Genomic DNA, 16,121 nt, shown 5'->3' with positions numbered 1-16,121 from the left:
GTATTATGTATCATAAACAAGTTTTGTAAGTAACTGTACAGAAAATCGCTCACTGCAAAATGATTGTGAAATACTTAGTGAAACGCAAACCAGTTAATATTCCACATACATAATGGGCTCCATCTTCCGGATTTTTGGCTAAGATGCATTTTTTTGAAAAGTCTAAGTTGCATCTTTTTAAAGGGATTTTCACCATGAGGTCTAACATGTTTCCATACCCTGTCTTACCAAACTTGCATCATCAACTACCACCCTGACCCTCTGGCACCATCATACCTAACTCTGGCTCCATCTCCTAGGTGCCCTCTCAGAACAAAACTCACTATTCAGCAGATACCTCTGAATTCAGTGGCATTCTTTGTTCCCATGCATTTTTGAAAACCCGATGTGCATCTGGACAAGCACTGGCAGTCTAGAGCCACTTGCCCCAGGAGGGGCAAATAGGGAGATAGCAGCATCCCACTTTGCAGGCAGAGTCCTCGAGTTCCTGCTGGACAGACTGGTGTGTTCAGGTGGGGAATTTTCTTCCCCCAGGACTGGCGCAAAAAGCCACAACACCACACCATGCCAGCCTAGTCTCAGGTCGCCACATGGGTCAGTGCAGTCTCAGCCATATGGAGAAATGCCTAGCACTGTAAGCTCTACTACTCTCTTCAATATCTTCCCTCACTTGCACTCTTCCACCTGAACTCCAAACACTAACCCTTTATGCCAACTTCGCTACTTACTCAGTCACCTCCCTATCTACAAACTAGGTCTTAACTATTGAGTAGTTCCTGCTTTCCTTGTTTGATTTCACTATTTCTCTCTTCACCAGCCATCTCTACCTTTCACAAACTGGACTAAACAACCATTCCATTGCTTCAGTCATTTTACCCATTTTCCATCACAATCTACTTAATCCCTTTGTTTCAAGCACCCTCTGTAGTGTAGTTCATTCTATTTAAGGTATCTTCTGTCCAATATGTTTCATACCATGCCTTTTCTCTTGGTCAGCAGAATGTGTGATGTACGAAGGCACTCACTGGTCTGGTCAAAGCATCTTTAAAACAAGCACCAAAAAATGCTTATTCATCTCTTCCAAAGTTCCAAACCAATGCAACAGCATATAAAACAGTAATTGCTGCTCCTGGAATTCGACCTCCAACACTTAAAATACCTCAAAAAAAGGAGCAGCTCTTACAGACAGAATTTTTTCCCGTCCTCCATCTTGGATTACCCAGAATCCTCTGTAGGGAAGTAGATGGTGACATCTTGCAAAATGTCCAGATTACAGAGGAGGAAGTGCTGGATGTCTTGAAACGGTTAAAGGTGGATAAATCCCCAGGACCTGATCAGGTGTACCCCAGAACTCTGTGGGAAGCTAGAGAAGTGATTGCTGGGCCTCTTGCTGAGATATTTGTATCACAGATAGTCACAGGTGAGGTGCCAGAAGACTGGAGGTTGGCAAACGTGGTGCCACTGTTTAAGAAGGGCGGTAAAGACAAGCCGGGGAACTATAGACCAATGAGCCTGACCTCAGTGGTGGGCAAGTTGTTGGAGGGATTTCTGAGGGTCAGGATGCACATGTATTTGGAGAGGCAAGGACTAATTAGGGATAGTCAACATGGCTTTGTGCATGGGAAATCATGTCTCACAAACTTGATTGAGTTTTTTGAAGAAGTAACAAAGAAGACTGATGAGGGCAGAGCAGTAGATGTGATCTATATGGACTTCAGTAACGCGTTCGACAAGGTTCCCCATGGGAGACTGATTAGCAAGGTTAGATCTCACGGAATACAGGGAGAACTAGCCATTTGGATACAGAACTGGCTCATAGGTAGAAGGGTTGTTTTTCATACTGGAGGCCTGTGACCAGTGGAGTACCACAAAGATCGGTGCTGGGCCCTCTACTTTTTATCATTTACATAAATGATTTGGATGCAAGCATAAGAGGTACAGTTAGTAAGTTTGCAGATGACACCAAAATTGGAGGTGTAGTGGACAGCGAGGAGGGTTATCTCAGATTACAACAGGATCTGGACCAGATGGGCATTGGAGACATTGGAGTGCAGGTTCATAGCTCCTTGAAAGTGGAGTCGCAGGTAGATAGGATAGTGAAGAAGGCGTTTGGTATGTTTTCCTTTATTGGTCAGAGTATTGAGTACAGGAGTTGGGAGGTCAAGTTGCGGCTGTACAGGACATTGGTTAGGCCACTGTTGGAATATTGCGTGCAATTCTGGTCTCCTTCCTATCGGAAAGATGTTGTGAAACTTGAAAGGGTTCAGAAAAGATTTACAAGGATGTTGCCAGGGTTGGAGGATCTGAGCTACAGGGCGAGGCTGAACAGGCTGAGGCTGTTTTCCCTGGAGCGTCGGAGGCTGAGGGGTGACCTTATAGAGGTTTACAATATTATGAGGGGCATGGATTGGATAAATAGACAAAGTCTTTTCCCTGGGGTCGGGGAGTCCAGAACTAGAGGGCATAGGTTTAGGGTGAGAGGGGAAAGATATAAAAGAGACCTAAGGGGCAACTTTTTTACGCAGAGGGTGGTATATGTATGAAATGATGTGGTGGAGGATGTGATGGAGGCTGGTACAATTGCAACATTTAAGAGGCATTTGGATGGGTATATGAATAGGAAGGGTTTGGAGGGATATCGGCCGGATGCTGGCAGGTGGGACTAGATTGGGTTGGGATATCTGGTCGGCATGAACAGGTTGGTCTGCAGGGTCTGTTTCCATGCTGTACATCTCTATGACTCTATGACTCTTCATGGTCAGCATACATTCTCCAAAGGGACCTACTCCATTAACCTGAGCCCAGAAAGCTAAGATGCAGTTCTCTCTGGTAGACAAGCAGGACTTTATATCATCTGTTTTGTTGAGAGAGGTTGATTTACCTCCAATTGCATATACAATGTGATCACACTCTTAGCCTCACTAAGTTAAAGTCAATTACAGAGCACCTAGGAATATGCTATTTTATTATCTCTTTCTAGTTAAGCTAATTCAAGGGCAGAAGGGCAGAACAGAGCTTCAATGAAGACTTGTTGCTCCAGCTGACATGCTAAATGACTGTGTGCAAAGGATTTGAATCAAGTGAAACAGCATTACTTTCTGGAATGTCACAAATATTTACACAAAACATTGTACAATATTATATTTAACATACTAACAAATACATTACTATCTATACTCTCCATAAATAACAACCCCATATAGAATCACAATAATTTGTATCAATATGCATTCTTCTAGAATACAAGAAATTAGACAAATTTAACAGCATTTACACAAAATGTATAATTATATTAAGAACATATGGAACAATCCTCTTCAAACTGTCTATGTCTGGAATCATACAAACTGGAGGCTAATTTGATGATAAATTAAGACAAGACATGGGGGCATGTTCTTGAACTTGTTATCATAGCGTGAAGACTGTGGTTTGGAGGACTGCCCTTAATTGTTGATCAGTGATTTGACTGTCCTAACCATTCATTTAGCCATCCCATTCAAGCAAAGATACTAGGGTAATGCTGTGTACGGATGATGGACCTTCATTCACACATTCGAAAACAATTCCAGAATATGAATTATTGTCCATTATCAGATACCAATTCGGTCTGGCATCAAAGAGATTTGGGATAATTGGTAACAAGTAATATTTATGCTACCCTAGTGCCAAGTATGGGAGTTAAATAGGTCTAGACGTCTTTGCAAGTCAACCTTGATCTGTGACCTCTGCACTAACTGCAGGTATTCATCATCCCAGGATTCACATAGTTTCCACACTTGACAAAATGGTTCAGAAAAAACTTGTGTGATCTGCCTGAGGATTCTGGCTAATCCAAGATAGAGGACGGGAAAAATTTCTGGCTGCAAAAGTGCCAAGTAATATCCAGCTCCAACTGGAGAGAATCTAACCATCACCCCTTGATATTCGGTGATACAATATAAATCTTCCTTAATCCAATGTAAGTAGTCACCTCTAGCCTACCCAAAGCTTGTCCACCACCCAAAAAGCACAAGACTGGAGTATAAAAGAACACTCTTCACTTGCCTAAATGAGTGCAGCTCCACTCATACTCAAGATGTTTGACACCATGCAGGACAAAGCAGCCCAATAATCTCATTTACCACCTTCTACACTCACTGCTTGCACCTCTGACACAGTACCATCTATAACATACACAACAGAAACTCATTAAAGGTCTTCCAACAGCAACTTTCAAACTCATGGACACTATCAACCAGAAGGGCAAGGGCAGCAGATAAATGAAAACACTACCAGCTGCAAGATCCCACAGAGACACATACATTTGATCTTGGAATTAAATTACCATTTCTTCACTTTGCTGGATCAAAATCCTGGAACTCCTTTTCTAATAGCATTATGGCGACCGTCACACCACACAGCCTGCAGAATTTCAAGAAGGTAGCTCACCGCTATATTTGCATGGACAATTAGGGATGTGCTATAATTGCTGTCCTGGCCATGCATGGCAAGATCTCGCAAATGAATAAAAATAATGTTGGCCATCATTGCACTCAGTATGTCAGAAGCTTCTGAACAGCTAGGAATCTGTTGATATTCAGTCACTGGTAGACAAGCAGGAGGCTGGAAGAACAAAGCAAGCCAGGCACCTTTGATGAAAAAGGGAACATATCTGTTAATATCTCGGTCCATAAAGATGACACAATTTTATACAGTTGGAGAGGATTTTCCTGCTCACTGACAAGCTTTGCAAACTTCAACTACATGTTGTTACTCTTGCTGAGTCAGAACACTGACCTATGAGCCAGCTACCTTTCAATGTGCTGTTGGTGGAGTTGATCAAATGTGTCAAGTCGATGCTGTCAGAAGGAATAGCCGACTTTCTTGGCAAAGTACTCTATATGAATTATTTATCTTATCTTGAATTGCCAATACATACACAACTTCAAAGAGATTTTCTGGACGGTTTTATGGAAATCTCTCTAACAATCTGACAGTTTGCTCAGACTATGGGATCATAAGAAATTCATTGGAGTTCCTCTCTGCTTTTGACTGAACAAAGATGTATGTTATGCACATTCTCCAAGAACTCATAGACTTTATTCTCCAGGATGTCGAGAATTATACCTCATGCCTTCCCATGGTTTGGTTCTCAACTTACAGCATCTGATAGGACCACCTGATTTGTAGGTTTATATCCAAAATCATATTAGTAGCCCTGTATATTGATGAATAGTAAATATAGAATGGCATGTTTTTCTTATACAATTCTCTCAGTAATTATCTTGGAGCTATCTTCTCCAAGAAGCTCAATATGTATGCATCAAGAAAGTTGAATAGACCTAGACACCTTTGGAAGTCAACCTTGACCTGTGACCTCTGCACTGACTGCATGTATTCACCATCCCAGGATCCACATAGTTTCCAAATTTGATGAAATGGTTCAGAAAAAACTTGTGTGATCTGCCTGAGGATTCTGGGTAATCCAAGATGGAAGACGAAAAACTTTTTGGCTGTAACAGGCTGCTCCCTTTTTGAGGTATTTTAGGTATTGGAGGTGATTTCCTCGAATTCCAGGAGCAAAAATTACTGTTTTATATGCTGTTGCATTGTTTTGGAACTTTGAAGAAAAGAAAAGTCAAAGCAATGGCACTTTTAAAAGGGAGAAGTACAGACAAAGACAGCAGATGGTCTGTGCAGGACAGAAAGAGAGAAAGAAACACAGCAGTGAACCTGCGCAGTTACTACATTTACTGTTGAATTCATGTATCGCTGGACATCGGAGTGCATCTGGGAAAATTAACAAACAGTGAAATTCACAACTGACCTTGGAGGAGCCTGCTTGAGAGAGGTCACAGCACAGAAACAGGTAAGTAAATAGTTTTAAGTGTGGCCTTGCTGTACGTCTGCAGTAGTGAGTACAGTGGGTTATTTCTTGATTATATTTCTTGTTGAGATACGTCTCTTGATTAAACTTAAAAATATAAGCCATACGTATTAAGTTAGCCTGGAGCAGTGTTTTGTAGAAGAATAAGACATGTTATTTTCTGGGTTGGCAGACTGGATGAAACAAAAATGGTCCTTAGTAGAATGATATGCTCTTCTTGTCAGATGTAGGAGTTTAGGGAGAGTTTACGTGTTACTGAAGATTATATCTGCAATAAATGCTGTTGATGGCAAATCCTATCAGATCGAATGTATCGGTTGGAGAGACAGTTAGAGGCAATGAGGAATTTATAAGAGCAAGGGGGTGTGCAGCAAGAGGAAGGCAGTTATAGGAAGGGAGAAAAGTCACAGGAACAGTCACATAGATGGGTTAGCTCCAGAAAAGGTAAGAGAGGTAGGCAGGTAGTGCAGGAGTCTTCTATGGTTATCCCTATTTCAAACTAGTATGCTGTTTTGGAAAATATAGGGGCAGATGGATTCTCAGAGAAATGTAGCACGTACAGACAAGGTTCTGCCATTGAAACTGGCTCTAATGCAATGAAGGGTACGTTGGATTGCAAGAGATCGATTGTGTTGGGGGACTCTCTAGTCTGAGACACAGACAGATGTTTCTGTGGCCAGCAGCAAAAAATCAGAATGGTGTGTTGCCTCCCTGGTGCCAGGATCAATGATATCTCAGAGAGGGTGCAGAATGTTCTCAAGGGGGAGAGGGCCCAGCATACTTTGGAACCAACGACAGAGGTAGGGAAAAGGATGAGATTCTGAAGGGAGAATATAGAGAGTTAGGCAAGAATTTAAAAAGGAGATCCTCAAGAGTAGTAGTATCTGGATTACTCCTGGTGCCACGAGCTAGTTGAGGGTAGGAATAGGAGGATAGAGCAGATGAATGCAGGGCTGAGGAATTGGTGTATAGGAGAAGGATTCACATTTTTGGATCACTGGAATCTCTTTCGGTGTAGAAGTGACCTGTACAAGATGGACAAATTGCACCTAAATTGGATGGGGACTAATATACGGGCTGGGAGATTTGCTAGAGCTGCTTGGGAGGATTTAAACTAGTAAGACCGGTACAGTTGAGAAAAGAAACGAGACCAGTGAGATCACATGGATGATCCCAGAATGGTAGGCCTAACATATGATGATCGGCTGAGGATCCTGGGATTGTATTCATTAGAGTTTAGAAGGTTGAGGGGAGATCTAATAGAAACTTATGAAATAATGCATGGCTTAGAAAGGGTGGACGCTAGGAAGTTGTTTCTGTTAGGTGGCGAGACTAGGACCCATGGGCATAGCTTTAAAATCAGAGGGGGTCAATTGAGTATGTAAATGAGGAGACATTTCTTCAGGCAGAGACTGGTGGGCCTGTAGAATTCATTGCCACAGAGCGCAGTGGAGACTGGGACACTGGGTGTCTTCAAGGCAGAGATTGATAAATTCTTGATCTCGCAAGGAATTAAGGGCTACGGGGAGAATGCAAGTAAGTGGAATTGGAACATCCAACAGCCATGTTTAAATGGTGAAGTGGACTCGATGGGCCAAATGGCATTGCTTCCACTCCTATGTCTTATGGTCTTAAGGAGTCAAACAGTCAGGGAACGCAGAGACAAAGCAGAGGACAAGGTAGGATTGACAAATTAAACTGCATTTATTTCAATGCAATTGAAATTGAGGGTTTGTTTAAGAAAAAGAAGGAAGCAAAAGCTCTTCGAACCACATTCAGACCAACTGATTACAGATAGTCAACATGGCTTTGTGCGTGGGAAATCATGTCTCACAAACTTGATTGAGTTTTTTGAAGTAACAAAGAGGATTGATGAGGGCAGAGTGGTAGACGTGATCTATATGGACTCCAGTAAGGCATTCGACAAGGTACCCATGTGAGATTGGTGAGCAAGGTTCAATGTCATGGAATACAGGGAGTGCTAGCCACTTGGATACAGAATTGGCTCAAAGGTAGAAGATAGAGGGTGGTAGTGAAGGGTTGCTTTTCAGACTGTGACCAGTGGAGTGCCACAAGGATCAGTGCTGGGTCCACTACTTTTCATCATTTATATAAATGATTTGGATGTGAGCATAAGAGGTATACTTAGTAAATTTGCAGATGACACCAAAATTGGAGGTGTAGTGGACAGCGAAAAAGGTTGCCTCAGATTACAACAGGATCGTGATCAGATGAGCCAATGGGCTGAGAAGTGGTAGATGGAGTTTAATTTAGATAAATGCGAGATGCTGCATTTTGGGAAAGCAAATCTTAGCAGGACTTAAACACTTAATGGTAAGGTCCTAGGGCGTGTTGCTTAACAAAGAGACCTTGGCGTGCAGGTTCATAGCTCCTTGAAAATGGAGTCGCAGGTAGATAGGATAGTGAAGAAGGCATTTGGTATGCTTTCTTTTATTGGTCAGAGTGCAGAGTACAGGAGATGGGAGGTCATGTTGTGGCTGTACAGGACATTGGTTAGGCCACGTTTGGAACATTGCGTTCAATTCTGGTCTCCCTTCTCTCGGAAGGATGTTGTGAAACTTGAAAGGGTTCATTAAAGATTCACAAGGATGTTGCCAGGGTTGGAGGATTTGAGGTATAGGGAGAGGGTGAATAGGCTGGGGCTGTTTTCCCTGGAGCATTGGAGGCTGAGGGGTGACCTTATAGAGTTTTATAAAATCATGAGGAGCATGGATAGGGTAAATAGACAAGGTATTTTCCTTGGAGTGGGGAGTGCAGAACTGGAAGGAATAGGTTTAGGGTGAGAGGGGAAAGATATAAAAGAGACCTAAGGGGCAACCTACTCACACAGAGGGTGGTGTGCTTATGGAATGAGCTGCGAGAGGAAGTGGTGGAGGCTGGTACAATTGCAACAATTAAAAGGCATCTGGATGGGCATGAATAGGAAGGTTTGGAGGGATATGGGCCAGGTGCTGGCAGATGGAACTGGATTGGGTTGGGATATCTGGTTGGCTTGAATGAGTTGGATCAAAGGGCCTGTTTCCGTGCTGTACATCTCTAAGACTCTCAGACTGCCTTTTATCGATGAAAGCCAAACATTAGTATCTTGTAGTCACCATTAAAAAGCATAAGTTTATATCACAAAATTCTTGCATGCCTCTATTCTTCCTACCAAAGTGCATAACTTCACTTTACCACATTGTGTTCTTGCATGCCTCTATTCTTCCTACCAAAGTGCATAACTTCACTTTACCACATTGTGTTCCATCCACCAGTTATTGTCCATTCTCCTTAGCCTGCCCATGTCCTTCAGCAGCCTCCCCACTTCCTCAACACTACCTGTCCTTTCACCTATTTTTGTGTAATCTGCAAACCTAGCATCAATGCCCTTAGTTCTTTTGCCAAGATCATTAATGTATAATGTGGATAACTGTGGCCTCAACACAGAGCCATGCAGAACTCCACCAGTTACTGGCTGCACCACTAAAAAGGCTTTCTTTTGTCCTTACTCACTGCCTTCTGCCAGTCAGCCAATCCACATCCCACGTCAGTACCTTGTTCCTAATACCATGACCTTTTACCTTACTTAGCAGCCTCCTGTGTGATTAATGATCTTGTTGCAGACTTTCTGGAAATCCAAATCGATCATGTCCATTGGCTCTGCTTTGTCTAACTTGCTCAATACCTGTTCAAAGTATTCTAACATATTTGTCAGGCATGATCTGCCTTTGACGAACCATGCTGATTTAGCCCTATTTAATCGTGCACTTCCAAGTATTGCATAATCTCATCCTTAACAATGGACTCTGAAATCTTACCAACAACTGAGGTCAGGCTAACCGGCCTATAAGTTCCTGTCTCCTGACTTTTTTCCTTTCTTCCTTCAACAGTGGCAGCAAAGCACCTCCAGCAAACAGGGATGGCATTGCCGGCAGCAGCAGACTCTTCAAGATGGCAGCGTCAGCAAGGCAACATCTGCAGCTGAAGTGGGATTCATGGCCCAGTGGCTGCCTGGCCTGGTAGTGGAGCCTGGGACTCTTGGTTGTGGGGCAAGTGTGGGTTCTGCTCTGTCAGCGAAATGGGTTGAGCAGCAAAAATACAGTGCCACGGTGGATGATACGCTGTACATGGAGGTTGGTGGGGTGGTAGGTGAGGACCAGTGGGGTTCTGTCCTGGTGGTGGTTGGAGGGGCGGGAAGTGGAAGAGCTGCGGTGGAGGGCATCGTCGACCACGTCTGGGGAGAAGTTGCGGTCCTTGAAGAAGGAGGCCATCTGGGTTGTACGGTTTTGGAACTGGTCCTCCTGGGAGCAGATGCGGCGGAGACGAAGGAATTGGGAATATGGGATGGTGTTTTTACAGGGGGCAGGGTGGGAGGAGGTGTACAGAAGCTCTTAAGTCCTTCTCTCACTGCACACCCCAGATCATCTCCTCTGCACAGAAGCTCTTACGTCTCTTCCACTTCCCGCTCCTCCGCCGTCATTTCCGCCACCTCCAAACGGACCCCACCACCAGGGATATATTTCCCTTCCCTCCCCTATCAGCGTTCCGAAAAGACCACTCCCTCCATGACTCCCTCGTCAGGTCCACACCCCCCACTAACCCAACCTCCACTCCTGGCACCATCCCCTGCAACCGCAAGAAATGCAAAACTTGAGCCCACATCTCCCCTCTTACTTCCCTCCAAGGTTCCAAGGGATACTTCCATATCCGCCACAAATTCACCTGCACCTCCACACACATCATCTATTGCATCCGCTGCAACCAATGTGGCCTCCTCTTTATTTGGGGAGACAGGCCGCCTACTTGCGGAACGTTTCAGAGAACACCTCTGGGACACCCGGACCAACCAACCCAACCATCCAGTAGCTCAACACTTCAACTCCCCCTCCCACTCCACCAAGGACATGCAGGTCCTTGGACTCCCCCATCACCAGACCATAGCAACACGATGGTTGGAGGAAGAGCGCCTCATCTTCTGCTTAGGAACCCTCCAACCACAAGGGATGAACTCAGATTTCTCCAGTTTCCTCATTTCCCCTCTCCCCACCTTGTCTCAGTCAAGTCCCTCGAACTCAGCACCGCCTTCCTAACCTGCAATCTTCTTCCTGACCTCCCCCCCCCCCAACCCCCACTCCGGCCTATCACCCTCACCTTGACCTCCTTCCACCTATCGCATTTCCAACGCCCCTCCCCCCTACCTTTTATCTTAGCCTGCTGGACACACTTTCCTTATTCCTGGAGAAGGGCTCATGCCCGAAACGTCGATTCTCCTGTTCCTTGGATGCTGCCTGACCTGCTACGCTTTTCCAGCAACACATTTTCAGCTCTGCTCTCCAGCATCTGCAGTCCTCACTTTCTCCTGTTAGATGTTATAAGCTATTATTAAAGACTTTGTAGCAGGGCACTTAGAAAAAAATCGAAATTATCTGGCAAAGCCTATTTGGTTTTGTGATAGAAAAATCATGTTTAACTAATGTTTTGGATTTCTTTGAGAAAGTAATATAGATAAAAAGGAAACCAATGGATGTACTGTACTTCGATTTCCAGATGGTATGCCATAAGACGGTGTAGGAGGTATGTTGGAATGGATACAAGATTGGCTAGCCAATAAGACGTAAACATGAAGGGGTCACTTTCTGGTTGGCAAGATGCAATAGCTATTGTGCCAAAGGAAACAATGCTGGGTCTCAAATTTTTTACAATTTATGTTAATGACTTAATTAAAGATACAGATGATAAGGTTGCTGCCTACAATTTGCCAATGATTCAAAGGTAGGTGGAAATAAGTTACAAAGATGACATAAGGAGGCTGCAAAGTGATACAGATATATTAACTGATTGGGCAAGATTTGGCAAATGAAATTTAGTACAGAAAAATGTAACTCTGTCCATTTTGGCAAGATAAATAAAAAATCTAAATGTAAAGAAGTGTAAATACAGCAATTAATTAGGAAAGCTCATAGAATGCTACTGTTAATTATAAGGGAAGTTGCATACAAAAACCAGAAGATTATGCTTCAGTTATACAGAGCATTGGTAAGATGACAACTAGAATATCGTATACATATTGGTGTCCTTACTCAAGGAAGAACATAAATGCATTGGATAAGGAATCTTGTGGCACAGTAGTGTGTCATTGCTACTGGGTCAGAATCGCTGGATTCATGTCCCACCTGCCTTGGAGGTGTGTCATAGTATGCCCAAACAGGTAGGATCAAAATAATTTGGACCTAATGCTGCAGTGGTAGTGTCCCGACCTCAAGTCCCACCTGTTCCAGAGGTATGTCATAACATATCTGAATCAGATTGATTAAAATATTTATAAATGCTCTGGAAGCTGTTCAAAGCTTTACAAGACTAAACATCTGTAATGGGTGGATTGTCTTATGAGGAAAGAGTGGACAGGCTGGGTTTGTATCCACTGGACCTCAAAGGATTAAGAAGCAACTTGATTGAAACATATTAGATACTGTATGGTCCTGACATGGTGCATGTGAAAAAGTTGTTTCCCCATGTGAGAGAATCTAGAAATAAGGGGTCATTGTTTCAAAAGAAGGAACTGCCCATTTAAAATAGCGCTGAGAAGAATTATTTTTCAAAGGACCATGTGCCTTTAGAACCATCTTTGTCGAAAGTTTATGCAAGCACAGTCTTTCAATGCTTTTAAGACAGAGATAGATAGATTCTTAACAAGCAAGGAACAATAGAGTGAACGGTTATTAGAATAGACTGGAACATGGAGTAATCAGAATTAATTTTATTGAATGGCTGATGCGCTCAAGGGACCGAGTAGCTACTCCTGTTCTTAACTTTTCTTTTATTTTTTTAATTCACTCATGGGACATGGGCATTGCTGGCTGGCCAGCATTTATTGGCCTTTGAACTGAGTGGGTTGCTAGACCATTTCAGAGGGCAGATGCATGTCAACCACATTGCTGTGGATCTGGAGTCACATGTAGTCAGCACCAAATGAACATGGCAGGTTTCCTTTCCTGAAGGACCTTAGTGAACCAGAAGGGTTTTTCTAACAATCAATAATGGTTCCATGGCCGTCAGTAGATTCTCTAATTCCAGATTATTACTGAATTCAAATTCCACTATCTACCAGGGAGGGACTTGAACCCAGGTCCCGAGAACATTACCTGAGTTTCTGGATTAATAATCGAGCAGGTTTTTTTCCCTTTCTGGATGTTCTGCTCCTCTGGCTGATCTCCACCGGCATCTACTTCATTAATATATGCCTTATGTTCATGCCTTTTCATGCTTTCAGGCAAATAATTTCTGTGATTTGGCTTTTCCCTCCATTCCTGCTGTTGCAATTCCAGCAACTTTTGACCCAGAACCCTTTATGCACATTGGCTTTGCATGTGTCTGCATATTCAGACCATCTAAGTTGTTTGTAGGAGGAATCGCAGTTACTGTACACATTTCTCTGTTGTGTTTCAACAAGCATTCTGAACCATTAGGCTTGCATATGCTGTCTCCTAGTCATAAAGCACTTTTGTGTCTGCATCCATCCTGTAATACGCTCCCCACACTGTATGTCTTCAGCCAGTCGAAAAGGTCTTAATGCAAAGTCTCGATACGAATGGAGGCAATAACCAAATAATTCATTCTGAGAGGTTAGCATCAGAGAAATCAAATTCTTTTACGTTTTCACTGGATTAGTGAACAAAATAATCAAAGCATTTTCTTGGCTTTCTGTCTGTACCACCCATCTTTCAGATATGATACATTCAAATTGACTGTAATTCCAACCTGATTTTTTAAAATGTTGTCCACAGTTTTGATTATTTTTTCTGGTCAGCATCAGAGGTATTAATTCTGCACATTCCTATGGAAACCCTAATTTTTCTCGACTTTACATTCACAATCTTGTCATTTACAGACCACAGTACAATTCTCTCATGAACAGCTTAATGTGGACATCAGCTGTGTCCCAATCCATCTCTAGAAACCTAGTTGCTATCACATAAACCTTCTGTCATCTTGAACTGCAGACTGACATGTCTGCAGAGCTGTATTGCTGTAACACAGGTTTTGAGTTTGCAGCAGGTTGGTTAACAATATGTAAATCTAGGAATGACATGAAGGAATTAGTGCGAAATTACAACGCTGGACCAATCTCTGTGCCTGAAACAGACACTTATTTATGTAATGATGGTTTGGAGCAAAATCTACATCAGAACCCACACAGTGAGAGCTGTGATTGAGTTACGGCGTTTCAGTTAGGACTTCCAAGTTGAATTGTCATTTTTAGCTGTTGATCAATGCTATTGGCTCACTACCATTGTCGGCATATTGTATTACCTCTTTGAGATGAATATAAACAAAGCTTAAGGGCAGGTGTTTAGAGAGCTATAATGGAGACTTGTTGTTGGTTCAGCTTAAATGCATTGACAAATTATGCAAGAAAACCGAATCACATGATATTACATCACTTTCAGAGATTATATACATATTAGCATAAGCATATATTTAAATGATTATATTTAAACAAACACATAATAACCACACAACCCATTTTTTTTGTGCTTAGCTCAGGGAATTTAAAGAATCAGGTATATAAGATGCATACACATACACACGCACACACACAAATATATAAATAAATTGGTGCTCAAAAAGAAAAGATTACCTTTCAGACAGTCCATTTTAAAACTTTTCTCTGAACAAAACATCTCAATGACATAAAATATCATTATCAGTTTTAAAGAAGGGTTACTGGACTTAAAACATTTACTCTGCTTTCTCTCCACAGATGCTGTCAGACCTGCTGAGGATCTCCAGCAAGTTCTGTTTTTGTTTCAAATATCATTATGTTAGCTCCAATTATGTAATGGTCAAAGGCAATGCTTGGTACAGAACAGAGATATACAAATTAGATGCTCTCTAGTATTGTACTGGATTTGCAGAACTTGTGTAAGGCAACAGTTGGAGTGCAATAATGGATTTCAGTTCCTGGGTGAGAGAAAAAGACTTACAGGTCTTCTGCTCTCTATCAAGGAGGCCTTGGCTCAGTTGCAAAAAGCTTACTGCTACTGACATACACACATAAAATGACCACTTCAGCAATACATTGAGTGCTACTCCCATTTTTTTTTAAATTACCCCATTCAGAACTAACATGTTTAGTTGGGGTCAGCTAATGACAAAAGGATAGCAACTTGGAAAAAAATTCCATGGTAGAAACATATTACTGATAAATCTTGAACACTTTAAGACCGAATGACTTAATTCCAACGGATTGAAAAGTATTTACCTGAGGTGTCTTCTCTGGAATAGGCTCATCACGAAGAGTTAGAAGAGCTTTCATAGCAGCATTATGTCTAGCAGCTTGACGGGTCCGTCCTTCTCCAATAAATTCTGCATTCCCCACAAGCAACTGAACGTAAAATAATTTGGGAGTTGGATAATGGTACCTGTATTGAGCAAGAGCCAACAACCATATTTAGACTTGAGAATAATTCAATCTTGTATTTGTTAACAATGATCGCTTTATTTCACCATGCAGCCTATGTGAATTCTATGTGAGACAATTAACAATTAAACAATAGTTAGTTGTTGCCAGTTGATCTTGTTTTATAACTGTAGATAAAATAGGTCATTTATTGAAATGCTAAAAGGAGGGCATTTCCAACCTTGGCCAAAAAGTTGTCAGAAGACATAGCCAGTGGGGACCAGTTCCCTATACAGAGGAAGGTGAATTAAAAAAAACAATCAGATGCTGTCACACATCATAAAGAATTAGAAGGGAGCATTCAATGGAATGCAAAACATCCTTGCTTCACCATTGCTTTCATATTTTAAGATCTTTTTAACTGGATGGCTCTATTAAAATACATGGATTGTCAATGCATGTAATATGTGAAAAATTGATTTGTAACAAGATATCAGCCATTTGAAGAAAAAAAAGGCAGACTTTACCAGTACTATTCCACAGTGTTTTATTCATAACAGTATGTAAGTGTTTATTATTCATCCAGAATTGCCAAGACTACAGTTTAAGAGCCAACCACATTTTGAGAGTCTGGAGTCATATGTAGGCCAAATCAAGTAAGGATGGCAGATGTCCTTCCCCCAGTGAATCAACAATGATGACATTGTTAGACGAACATCCATTTTCCAGATTTTTACTGATTTCAAATTTCACCATCTGCTGTGGTGGGATTTGAACACACATACTCAAGACGTTAGCCTGGAGCTCCAGATTACAGTCTAACGAAATTACCACTATGCTATGCCTGTTTGAGGT

General features: G+C 42.1%; 1 protein-coding gene across 3 annotated transcripts in view; it reads right to left on the bottom strand.

The window, feature by feature from the left end:
• stau2 (staufen double-stranded RNA binding protein 2) overlaps nt 1–16,121 on the bottom strand; it is a 364,821-nt gene that overhangs the window by 230,777 nt on the left and 117,923 nt on the right. For all 3 annotated transcript variants that reach the window (XR_011960736.1, XM_072571389.1, XM_072571390.1), the window contains exon 6: nt 15,129–15,288. Coding sequence is in view for 2 of the 3 variants with exons in the window: in XM_072571389.1 (XP_072427490.1) it covers nt 15,129–15,288 (160 nt within the window). In the remaining variant the exon portion in view is untranslated. The remainder of the gene's footprint in view (nt 1–15,128; nt 15,289–16,121) is intronic.

Source organism: Chiloscyllium punctatum, chromosome 5 (assembly GCF_047496795.1).
Source record: "Chiloscyllium punctatum isolate Juve2018m chromosome 5, sChiPun1.3, whole genome shotgun sequence".
NCBI lineage: Eukaryota > Metazoa > Chordata > Chondrichthyes > Orectolobiformes > Hemiscylliidae > Chiloscyllium > Chiloscyllium punctatum.
The sequence above is the reverse complement of the archived record's forward strand: the minus strand, read 5'-3'. Positions and strand labels throughout refer to the sequence as shown.